This window comes from Dermacentor albipictus, chromosome 5, assembly GCF_038994185.2.
Source record: "Dermacentor albipictus isolate Rhodes 1998 colony chromosome 5, USDA_Dalb.pri_finalv2, whole genome shotgun sequence".
NCBI classification, from domain to species: Eukaryota; Metazoa; Arthropoda; class Arachnida; order Ixodida; family Ixodidae; genus Dermacentor; species Dermacentor albipictus.
This window is the reverse complement of record NC_091825.1, coordinates 36,172,959-36,185,501: the sequence shown is the minus strand read 5'-3', so window position 1 is coordinate 36,185,501 and position 12,543 is coordinate 36,172,959. Positions and strand designations below refer to the sequence as shown.

Genomic DNA, 12,543 nt, shown 5'->3' with positions numbered 1-12,543 from the left:
GTTAATTCTGTGATGAGGGCTGCAACAGAAGTTCACACTTTAGCAGAGCTCCTATTCCGTCACTTTGAAAGCTCCTGCTTTGGTTGGGCACCAACGCACATGGATCGTACCGTATTTACACGATTGTAAGTCGACCCCTTTTTTTAAATTTGAAAGTCTGAAGTTGGGGGGTCGACTTACAATCGAAACCGAAACATGGCCCCGCCAAAAAAAAGCGATACCAACGGGATCTACAACGTAGTTAGGATTTTATGTTTGCTCTATGGCCCTACCCGTATCTTTTCGCTATCCCGCGTGTTTGTACGCTTTTCGGAAGGGTTCTTCAACATTTTTTGAGAGTTTTACAGTGCATGCAACGCTCATGGGGGGGGTGTCGATAGTTGATGGAAGTGCCGCTGTTCCCATTTGCGGCGGCACCCTTAGAACGGCGGCGCTTGCGGGGAGTATCGGTAGTTCATGGAAGAGCAGTGGGCTGCTCTTTCTCTGTTTGAAGGCATTGGCATTGGTTTGACGCGTTCCACTTGACTGCCGGCTTTGTGCTACTTCTATGCTTCCCCAGTCGTCATGAGTGCTGCAGGCCCACTAATCGTTCGGCACTCGTTCACAGCAGCGTTCAAGAGGGCTGCCATCCTTTACGCCGAAGAAACAAATCACTGCACAGCGGGCCGCAATTTCGATGTTTCTAAACGGGTGGTGCGAGAGTGGCGACTGCAGCAAAGCGAAATTTTCACCTGTGGCAAGTGCGAAATTTCCCACGTGCCAAAGTCTGGACGCTTTCCGGAGCTGTAGGCTAAGCTTGCGGCGTACGTCGCTGAAATGCGTGATCGGTCCCTGCCAGTGAAGTGCGACGTGGTCATGAAACAAGCCCGGACCTTCGCCTTAATTTTAAGGTTCTGCTCCGCCGCGAGTACAACGAGTGGCTGGCGGCAGAAGACTGCGAAATTACGCCAACTGGACCTGTCAAAAGAGCCTCCCTGACGGCTGCGTGTGGTTGGGTGCATTTGGCGTGGGCTGCTGTTCTGCAAGATGTCCTGGTGCGGTCGTTTGCCAAATTTAAAATTTCGCTGGACTAAGACGCGCTGTGGGACTGCAGCAACGATGACAGCACTAGTGAAGACGAGTAGTCCAGTGACCATGTCAGCTACTAATAAATTTTCGTTATTGAATGTGCCCTCGAGTATGCTCTCTTAATTTTTTTTTTTCGGTCACGCGATATGGGGGGGTCGACTTACATTCGAGTCGACTTACAATCGTGTAAATACGGTACCCCCAGATGGCAGCACATGTCCCAGAACAAACCAAAAATGGTTTTTCATTGGATCAGTTATATTTGTCTGGTTGCTGGACACCAGGAGCCATTTTTATAGTGTAAGCTGTTATGGGCTCATTCCAACAGCAGTTTCGAATGGCGATCGTGTCTGCTACCGCCGGTGTCCATCACAGCTATCACCTAGTGCACAAGAAGTCACGTGATGTCGCAGGCACGCCACGTAGCGCCGATATATGCTCACTTTGCATTGCAGTTACATATTGCGGTGCATATAAAGCCATGCTTATCTAAGTGATTTGTGTTTAAATGCTTCGAGCATGCACATGCTTAACTTTCACATTGGGACGATGGATCCATAGAAAGGGAGGAAAATGCTGCGTCTGTAATGCGAGAAGGACAAGGACAAAAAGACATATCACCATTCAGAAGAAACATAGAATAAGAAGAAGTAACTAGCACGTGGTATTAAACAGTCTGTTCTTGTAATGGTTCCTGTGGACCGAGTGCTTTGGAACCTCAAGTTTACACTTACATCGTATCGTGACATATCAAAGGATGGGACATGTGCTCTGCATAATCTGGCTACCTGTGTTACCTCTTCGCAACATATGGCACCTATTCGCAAGGTACGAACCGCTGCTAAAGAAATGACTCATAGAAAAGGGGTACGGCGTGCAGACACGGACACAAGAGAAGCGGACAACACGAATGCACGGCAAAGCAACGTTTGTGTTGTCTACTTCTCTTCTCTTGTGTTCATTTCAGCACGCCTTACCCCTTTTTTGCAAAATGAATCCTTACCGCGGTGTTCGTGTTGTCTACTTCTCTTCTCTTGTGTCCATGTCAGCACGCCTTACCCCTTTTTTGCATAATGAATCCTTACCAACTAGCTCAGCTTTCTGTCGTTCTAACTCGTAGACTTATGCGCGCGGCTGCAACAAGGCAACGTTGAGCTCAGCAAACCACTGTGCAGAGAGCAGCACAAGCTGCAGGTTGTCGTCAATGCCGGGCGGACAGTTTAGTTCGCTCCCGAGAAAAGGATGCAAACAGAATTCACCATGAAGACTCTAGTGCGTGCTGCTGAAAATGCGGCCCTACAGGCTCGCCGCCGAGATGCTCAAGTGCGTGGTGCCAAAAATCAGGCATGACAGCACCTAAGTGAGCAACGTCGTATGCGGTCAGCCGAAAATTCGACCCGCTAGCTTCACTGCGAAGATCATCATGTGTCAAGCCACTTCAATTAATGACCTTTACATCAACAATGCTGAATTGGGCTTCACGTTTCACCATGCCACCACAAGCCCAGATAGAGCACTGTGTCACGAATTCCGTAAGCTCAAACAACATCACCTTGACAAAATCGCGTAACGCTCCATCGCACTGCTCGATTAGCCCCACCGATTTGCCACCTGCTCTCTCGACACACGTTATCTGGCTGCACAAAGGCTTGACATCATAAACGACTACAACTCAAAGAAAAAGAAGATTAAGGACATGCATAAAAAATCCTAGAATGGAAAACATGTATGGCATAACTGATTATATCAAGCAGGCTAGGTAACCGTTTGTCATCGCCCCATTTCAAAGGGGATGCCAATACATCATCATCATCACCATTGCATTTTGCTGCTCCATTTGTAACATGATGTGTGACGCATCCCATGCAGCGTTGACCCATAGCAGCTGCATGTAGCAGTTGCATCTAGCTGGGCCTGGTCAACTCGAGCAGGCTATCCGACTTTTTGCCACCGTCTCATTTCAAAGAGGATGAAAATGAATGATCATCATCATCAACAGCATTGTACGGTACCCCGGGTCAAGGGATGTGACATGTGTGCCGCGTAGTCTCTGTACTTGTGTTTGCTTTTCAGTACACATTATGACGCCTCCTCGCAAGGTACAAACTCTGTAGTGCGTGCTGCCAAAAATGGAGCTCCTATGGAGGCGCTCCTCCAGCTTATGCTGCGACTGTGCTGCGTGTGCAGCGCAGGCCTGTGACTTTTTTGGTTTGAATGGATGGATGAATGCTATGACCATGCTATTTGAAAGGGGGGGGTGGGTTGTGCCACCAAGCTCTTTTTTGTATTTTGCCTAATGTCTTACCTGCATATATGTTTTTTTTTAAGACAGATAAACAGCTTCCAGCATCAAGCTTTTTGAACCACTATTCAGAACCTTGTTTTATTGCGATAGCAATTGTATGAACATTCCAGGCACAATTCTGTCGTCGGCATCGGTGCCGCCAAGAAGTTCCGTATAAAGCCCAAGGATGATGGAACCGTTACCGCGTGCCATGTGCTGTATGTGCGACTGAAAGCGTGCAAGCGTGGGATGGCGACCGCGGCTCAATCTCACATGTGCGAGCAAGAAAGGCAGGGCCGAAGCGCCCTCTTCCGTCATGCGCAAGCCACGGAGGTGAGGCTGCTTAGAAGCTAGACTGGCTCCTATTCTAAGCCAACCCCCAAAAACCCGACAGAAAAAGGAAGCATTTACACTGAACGGTGGCCAAACAAAAAAGCAACGACAGCGTTCACAAAAGGAAAACAGGATTTATTGAATATGAGCATGCCTAGCTCATTCTAAGTCGTCATCTCTGCTAGTCTCATAGCTGTCAAGCTTATTAGGTACTGCCATCTCCTTATTGCGGTGCATGCAAAAAGCGCCTCCCATTGCCCCCTCCAACGATGGATGTTTTTCTCATCAATGCTGAAGGCCTGCCCCGCTTCAACATTTGACAATACAGTAAAACCTCATTAAACCGTACCTGCCTACACAGTAGTTTCGTTTTAAAAGCAGTAAAGTCAAATCCTCGCCTCAGCGGCCATTGAACATAACGTGTTTTGTATCTGCATAAACCATACCATCTTACTGCGTACACATCAGTTAAAACGTAGCGTTTCAACTTTTCGTCATGCAAACACGGCGGTGCGCCGTCTCTATCGGGCGGCCCGGATTGGAACAATGGCCTCCAAGCGCCCTGTGCATTTGCGCGTGAAGCCACATCAACATCAACATCATTTCGGCGCCGTGCCAGAGAGCATTATGGCGTCATACTAGCGAGGACTCGCGTCGTTCCGAAACCCAGATAAAAAAGACGCCGGGTGCTCAGCATAGAAGAAAAATTAGACATCGTCCGTGCTATCGAACGTAACATGAAGAAGTCGGCCCTGGCACGCCAAAGGGATCTGCTGTTGACTATGGTGTGTGGCATTTGGAATGCAAAGAAGTTGCTCGGCAGCGCTGTTACGACCGCGAAGACGTGTCGGCTACGAGGTTCGACTTTTCGCCATCGTTACCTGTGTTGTTGCCGAAGTGTCGACTAGCGACAGTGATGAGGACGACACGGAAAGCGACAGCACGGGAAATTCAGGCCCGACAGTGGCATAAGCTGCCCGTTACGTCTGCCTCATGAATGCAATCGTCGCAACGAGAACAGGGGCGCAATAACGTAACTCTATTCCAAATGAAAAGTATTCGAAACTCCGGCACCCGGCAATGAAAAAGGCGCCCCCGCGCCTTTTGCAGCACTACTGCTCACGTACACGGAGAATACGTAACGCCAATGAGAAATCGGCCATGCGAGTGTTTGCCAAGAAGAGGGGGCTGGCCCGCAGCTTCAGTAAGTTTGAGGCCGCTGTCGTCGTCGTGCTAGGCCGCCGCGGCATCAAACGAAAATAACACTTTTGTTGTGCGAAGTGAATAAATACTGCATGTTTTTTCCCCTTTCATTGCGCTCTCTCTGAGTTCTGTTTTCGACAGGTAAGTGGGCAATCTCATGCTATTTCGGTTAAACAGTACTATCGTTTAGTACGTACTTTTTCCGAGCTCCGGCCAACTACGGTTTAACGAGCTTTCACTATACTTCTAAGGCTAGAACAACTTTTTGTGTGAAAAGGGCCCTATAATAGCATTGCCTGTTTGGTGCTATTACAATAACGTCACGCCGCACGCCGATACGACACAGGTCAAAATGGTGACGTCACTCGTGTATTTCGGTTGACTACTGGCATGGCTAATAGTGGCTGCAGTACTGAGTTTTCTAGATGGTGCTTGCTATGCACCATATTTATCAATTTCAATGAAAAACTTAGGGCATTTTTATTTTTAAATCCTCGAATCTAAGCAGACCCTAAACTTTCCAATATGATTATTTGAAAAAGGAACTATTGACCTTGATTCGAACAAATATGATATTGTTTTTTACTGTTTCAATACATCTATTGCCTTAGCTTATCCATACACCAGGGTATTTGTGTTCTTTTACCCTAGATATTTCCTGACCCTATGTTGACACTATCTGTTCACTGTTTTCATTCAATACCATAATACCTCATTCTTTTTTACGATAAATTTCCATCCTAAATTCTCAAGCTGCATATCACTTTGCCTGTTAGCAAGCAACAAAATGTCATCCACATAAAACAAACCTGGGAGTTGCTGTTCTACTACCGTGCCTGCCTGCTTGTTCTGAAACAAGGAGTTAAAATAAATGGAACCTGAACTGCCATATGGGTGTTGATCGAAATGCCCTTGTTTCCACAAATGGAGAAATGCTCCATTTCTGAGCCTCAGGAGGACAGAATAAGAGAGACTGTGCCTCTTTACCTGAATCCCTTCTGTTAAGAACTAGAAAGCCACACACGCGGCAGCAATGTTTCATGTACGTGTTCAAACATCTTGAGTGTGCAGTGATATACCACATGGCTTTTCAATGTTTGTGTCGGGGCACAGCTGCAAAAAATGTACTCCTGCAGCCACTGTGGACTCCAGTCACATGTTAAGACACTTTCTCCAGGACACTGCTTTTCTCTCATCATGTGAACAGAGATGTAACTTCGCAAGGTGGATGACTGGGCTAGCTGGTAAGCCATAGTTGTACGTGAACAGTGAAAAGGCGACACAGTGACAAAAATAGGATGAGGACAAGCACTAACTTCTGTTACTATTTATTAGTAGGTGCACAACACAGTAGACTTCTGTTAATCCAACTTTGGTTAGTTCAGCCCTAACCAAAGGTTCCGGCCGGCGTGCATGCATTTCTATAGATCAAGACTTCCGTTACTTCAATCTTAAAATTGACGTCTGCTGGATAATTCGAACTTGACCAGTCGGTATGCACCCACCTGACCTCTAGGTGCCCCAATATTGATAGCTTTTTTAGCAGCAGTGTCTGTCTCAGCAGAGCTTAGGAGACAGCAAATGCATTGAAGACAAATAATCTCCCGTCAAAAACACCTATTTTCAGCCTTCCCTACAAATATATTTCAAGCAATAACAGTAGCTCACAATGTCTGAATGGCATTTGCCCAATTCTAGCATGTGCCATCATTTTCCCCAAGAAATTGGGCTGAAAATTGCCTGTGTGGTGTAATCGGACACGAAACCTAAGATGAATTCGTGGGTTTGTATGCTTTACTGCACAATACTGATGTGTTGCGGCAAAGCTGACTAATGGCGTTTTTCACTAATCGATTCGGAGCAGGATTTTTTGCTCCGCGGCAACGAATCCGAATTTCACTGGTCGATCTGGAGCGGGTTCGCGCGTTCCACTGGTCGTTTCGGATCAACTCGCTCCGCGCTGGATCGCTCTCACTTGCTCCGCTGCCAAGACGCGGATTCGGGCGGAAATAGAACGCGTCACATGGCGTCACTTCCGTCTTCAAGCGAAATCGGTACCCGGTCGGTACGCACAACATTGTGTTGGGCATAGTTTGCGGAACCGGTTTGTGTCACATGCACGCAGACTTCCTGTGTGATCTCCCGCGGAGCGTTCGTGCGCTCCACTGGCAGACTCGGATTGGTGAAAGCCGAGCCTATGGCCGAGCGCTCGCTCAAGGATTCAGGCGGCTGCTCCAGATCGACCAGTGAAAAACGCCATAAGAGACCAGTCGCCAATGTCCAACATGTATTAGACCCTTGCCTATTTTTCTTGCTAGAAAATCAGGTGCACATTTGATTTCTACTTTGTTTAGGAGCTTCAGTGCCCTTTCTAGTTGATTTTTCTGCTTTGCACATATTGAAAATGGGCGTGCATTTGATTCGGGAACATGCTAGAACAGGGCAAATACTGCCAAATTAATCAGCAGTGTGTTTTGTCGCATTTTCTGCATCTTGTTTAATTCGGCTCGCCAGATAATCTGATAAATTTCGAAGGTCCCATCAGGCTCGCATTAACGGAAGTCAACGGCATATTGATACATGTGAACACAATGATATTAAAACATTTAAAGAACACCCAGTGCAATCCCAATTGCCTGCACCAATCTCTGTCAGAGAGGGCCACCAATGGCTTGCTGACACATCAGCATGTTTTCAGTATGCGTGCACACTGCAGTAAGACAGACACTGTGCAAAAATACCGTCGCTGGTAGGTGCCAATGCATTTGGCGCCGGTCACGTGGAATCTTGAGAAAGTTATCACCGAAAGTGATCAACGAAAATAGGTCACCTTTTTTGGCCACTTGAGGAATAAAGTCACTAATGTACTGGCCAATCCAATATTTCGAACTCCCGGTTATTCTGGCATTTAGGCGGTCTTCGTCGAGTCCGAATTACTGGTTGGTGACTGTGAATTGCAGCCAGCAATAAAACCCAGTAAGTTATGCTTACCACCAGAAAACCACATACGCTAAGAAACCATAGTGGTTCTCTAGAGGAACTGCTGTGCCATGCTGTGTGGCAGAGAGATTGGCTCACCTCAGCGACGCCCAGGTCGGAGATCTTGAGCGTCTCGCAGTTTGTGAGCAGCAGGTTGCCCGGCTTGATGTCCTTATGGACAATGCCCTGACTGTGCAGGTACTCCAGGCCGTCCAGCAGCTGGCAGAAGTAGCTGCGGCCACACACAGGGTCGAAACTTAAAAACAATGGTGCTTATTAAAGACTTAACGCAATGCACAGGCTAAGAGATGAGGAACGCCAAAGTGGCGCCCACTGCATTAATTCAGACGAGAGCTTCCAGCTGACAGGAATTTCAAACAGTAACGAAGAGCACAGAGGATGACCAGCTTTCGGAGAGAACCAATGAGACAAACTTGTTAAATGATGAAGGCAGTGGAAGCGACAAGGATACGTGCGTCTCCCCCCCCCCCCCCCCCTTCTATTTGCTTGCACAAGAATGTGGTGCTCATCAAGCCACCATCCTGCTCCTCCGCTGATGCTTGCACGCTTTCATTTACACCCGAAGCACACAGTGCACGGGCCGCGATAGGATTGTATCGCACTTGGACTTCATACAGAATACAACTGCTCCGCTTCGGCAGTTGCTCTTGGTCGCACCGTGCGCAATTTAAGAGGTGTGAGCACAAGGAGCCGCATGTACTTACACTATTTGAACATCTGTGTCTGCGTAAGTTCTATTTATTGTATCATTATTCCTTCACAGTGGGAGTGAAATTTCACTAAGTTGAAATTTCTGAAATATCTATTCAGGGTGTCCCAGCTAAGTCTAGCCACAGCTGAAATATATGTGAAAGCCACGTAGCTGGACAAAACCAAGGTAATGTTGTTTGCTGTCGCTTGGAGATACCCAAATTATTTTTTAAATTCTGCCTAATTAGATAATTAGTCTTATGTAACCCTTTCAGGGTTAATCGTTTTTGCCATCTGCTACCACTGTGGGTCGATTTTTTTCATTGCAGATTCCAATTCTACTGAAGGACCTATTTCAATAACATTTACCGTAATTATTCTAGGGTGACCATAATGTGAGAAAAAAATACTTTGCATTGGTATATATGTAGTCTTTATTCATGAACAATAAAAAAAGGAAATAAACTTATAAGAATTAAAAATTCGATCCATTGTTATGGTTCAAGGCTTAGAGTATGCGCACACAAGAATATTTTGCAAGTCTGAAATGCTCCTGCTCTTACACTAATATTTACGTCCATAGCCTACACGAACTGCGTATGTGAGCGCACCCAAGAAAACTGTGTGGTTGTGTGCCCATTAAGAAAGCAAAACATGTGACCAATTTCCACTAATCTTCATCTTATCGCCTACCACAGGCAATTAGATATCGCGAGTCTCCCTCCCAAAAAAAAGGAAAGGAAACGCATGCACGGCGGCATCCTTCCTATGCTCACTCCTGTGAGCACTAAACAAGTGAGAAACAGGCGGCCGCCCTTTGAGCGATTAGTAACGAGATAGCCATCAGTTCTGCGAGCGCAAGAAGCCGAAACGGCCCACAGAAGAAAACCCAAACCACCGGCCAGCCGTGCGCCAATGCGCGAGCAGTAGTGTATAGATGCGCCAGAGCAAAGTAGCTCTAAAACAAACCATGCAACGAAAACTGAGAGAGAGGCGCGTGAAAGAATTCCCTGTATTCCCACATAGTGGCAGCACATGCCAGGAAAGAAAAAGTTAGACAATTGGCGTGCTTTTTAAACCTACAGACGGAGCCGTAAATGTACGGCATTGACCCTTTTGGACTTGTTCGCGGTGCCATATATTTACGTCATTAACCTTGAAAGGGTTAATCAACTTCTTAAATATTATAATTAGATTAAAATTGTCCATGAGAAAATTGTAAAGCAACATGGAAAACTCCCAATACAGCTTTCTATTGCTCAATACATGCTACATAAAAGTGTTTTTGTGAGCATGAAAGAAGCCCACAAATGCTCACAAAATCGCCACGCAACTGGCCGCTCAAGGCACTTTGTCTGTATTCGCGAACTTCTTTGATGCTCCGAAAAACACTTTTATGTAGCACGCATTAAGCAACAGAAAGCTGTATCGAGAGTTTTTCATGTCCCTCTATACTTTTCTCATTGATACTTTTCATGTTTTCATAATATTTGAGAAGTTGATTAATTAAAGGGACACACAGAATGCCTGTAAAATACATGGCAAATGCGAAAGCATGGATGACATGGGACATATTTAGTGACTGGTTGAGAGAGTTCCATAATAACAAGAAACAAGGCCGCAGAATCTGTCTATTTGTAGACAACTGTACTGACACCATGACATCATGTTGGAAGTCCTCAAGCTGTCTAACATTGAACTCCAGTTTTGACCCATCAACTGTACATCTCTAATTCAGCCCTTCGACAGAAGAATTATTACCAGTGTGAAGTGTTCCTATCGGTGTAGACTAATCCAAAAGCTGCTTATGAACATTCGTCTTCAGTGGGAAACAAATGTGGATATTTTCCAAGCAGTTGAGACGCTTGAAGCATCCTGGTGGGAAACAAGTGCAGAGATTATTATGAACTGCTTCAGCAAGGCCCAGATCACAAAAGAGGTTCAGGCTGTGGAAACTGACAGTGGTGAGCAGGAGCTTTCAGGACAGCCCGATCTCGCCGAAGCTTGGCTTTCACTGCACGCGAATGGAGCAAGCCTGGACGACAAGCAGCTCGGCAATTTTTTGCATACGGATGACTGCCCCGTCACTACCGAAGAGATCTTGGACAAGGCACTGGTGGAAAGTGTCCGATATCACAGTGACGACGACGGAACTTAGTAAGTCAATTCATTACAAGCTTCACCTTCCGCAAAGGAAGTGCTGGATGCCATTGACGTTTTGCACCGTGTCGCGGGCTCGCTAGACACTGATGGAGCAGCATTGTGTTCCTTCATGCCTTACGAGCGTTCTTCAGTGTTGCCGTCCGTCATGAACAAGCAACAGGGCAAAATAACACCATTTTTTGCCGCTAAATAAGTGCGCTTTGGGTGAGTACCTCCAGTTCCCCCTTTCTTTAATTTGTGCATTTCTTTTCCAGATTTTCATGCTGAAACTGCATTTAACAAAACCCTCTTCGTAATTAAAATTTTCAAGCATTTGTCAATTTCGTTATATCCGGGTGTTTATATGTGTGAAAAATATCCCTTAAATTTATTCGATGCTGAGCAAAATTCAAACCATGTCACAAGGGTTACTCAATGAAAACAACCAGATGCATTAGCAGGCTGCTGTACATACGCACTAGGTACGTGCTGCTTTTCAATGAACACCTTTCATGCCAACGTTTTAGCAAGCTGCACCAAGAACACACTGCATATGTGCCACTTTTCAATGAACCTATTGCTGACTTGGGTCACCGAGTATGTGCCAATGAGTGTTTGGGAAGCGAGGGAACAATTCTCAGTGTTTGCATGCACTGCACGACACACTTCTCGTCTTGGAGGCCAAACGTGCCCTTCTCGGCAGTGCCACTAAATGGCACAGTGTGTCCACAAAGAAACACGAGAGAGAGCTGCACAATGCGTTTCTTAGCATTTGAAAGTGCCATGCATTTTTCAGGCCACGTGCAGGCTTTGCGGCAGTGGCACTGGATGCCCCCCGCTGAGTGTTCTTAAGGAAAGTTCGAAAGAGGAATCTCACTGCAGTATCCACCTCGTACATAGCGCGCTTTGATGGCGGCAATACATTGTGATGCTACATTGATTCAATGCTAATGCATTACCATTGACAGTCATCGTAAGATGGGTTCTGCTGCAATTTTCTATCTGAGAAACCCATAGATCCTTTGTATATTGGTGTCACTGTGCAAATTGAAAACAAGTAGCAACTAACAGCATGCACGTGGTGCAAGTCCTACATTCCTTAATTAGAAGCCACTTATAGGCACGTGCCAAGCCGAGAACAAGCAATTGCAGAGTAGGGATGGTTTTCAGTATTCCGACCAAATGCCAACCTGGACCACAACATCCAAATGCAGAAGTGAGGCAGATGAAGAGTGGTGCCTACCCGTGCGCCTGCCACAGGGGCAGCCGGTGTTCCTTCGCGCTGTCGAGCAGTTCCTGGAGGACAGCCACGCAGTACTCCATGACCATGTACATCTTCTGCTTCTGCTCGCTGTGCAGCACCTCCACCAGGCGGATGACATTGCGGTGGCTCAGCTGACGGAGGAGCTGGATCTCCCTGCATTGCATGCAGCACATAACACACCCCACCGATGTCCCTAACATGCATTCACATTGCGTTTTGAAGTCAACTCTACGAAAAGTACTGTCATTTCTTCTACAAAGGTGAAAGCTGGGTGAGTTAGCTAACATTTTTCAGCGCAAAGCAGCACACTGTCACATTCAGAAAGGAAATAGCATTATTTTTAAATAGGCGAAAAAAGCTGCTTTGATGTGCATTGGAAGTACAGTCAAGCCTTTACATACAAAGAATGCAAAAGTGACCATGAACTCAATTTACTGAGCAATTCAATAAATGTTTGACGAAATTTTGTGACTAAGGGCACATCTGAGTCCGTCTGTCCATTCGTCTATCTATCTATCCAGCCTCCTTGTCATGATGCGTTCGAGATTGTTTCTTCAAC

At 46.3% G+C, this 12,543-nt stretch overlaps 1 protein-coding gene across 2 annotated transcripts in view; it reads right to left on the bottom strand.

Annotated features, from left to right (window-relative positions):
- Positions 1 to 12,543, bottom strand: part of Lkb1 (Lkb1 kinase) — a 95,931-nt gene that overhangs the window by 40,718 nt on the left and 42,670 nt on the right. For both annotated transcript variants that reach the window (XM_065441495.2, XM_065441497.1), the window contains exons 4-5: positions 11,964 to 12,137; positions 7,967 to 8,099 (exon numbers count right to left, since the gene is read on the bottom strand). In XM_065441495.2, coding sequence (XP_065297567.1) covers positions 7,967 to 8,099; positions 11,964 to 12,137 — 307 coding nt within the window. The remainder of the gene's footprint in view (positions 1 to 7,966; positions 8,100 to 11,963; positions 12,138 to 12,543) is intronic.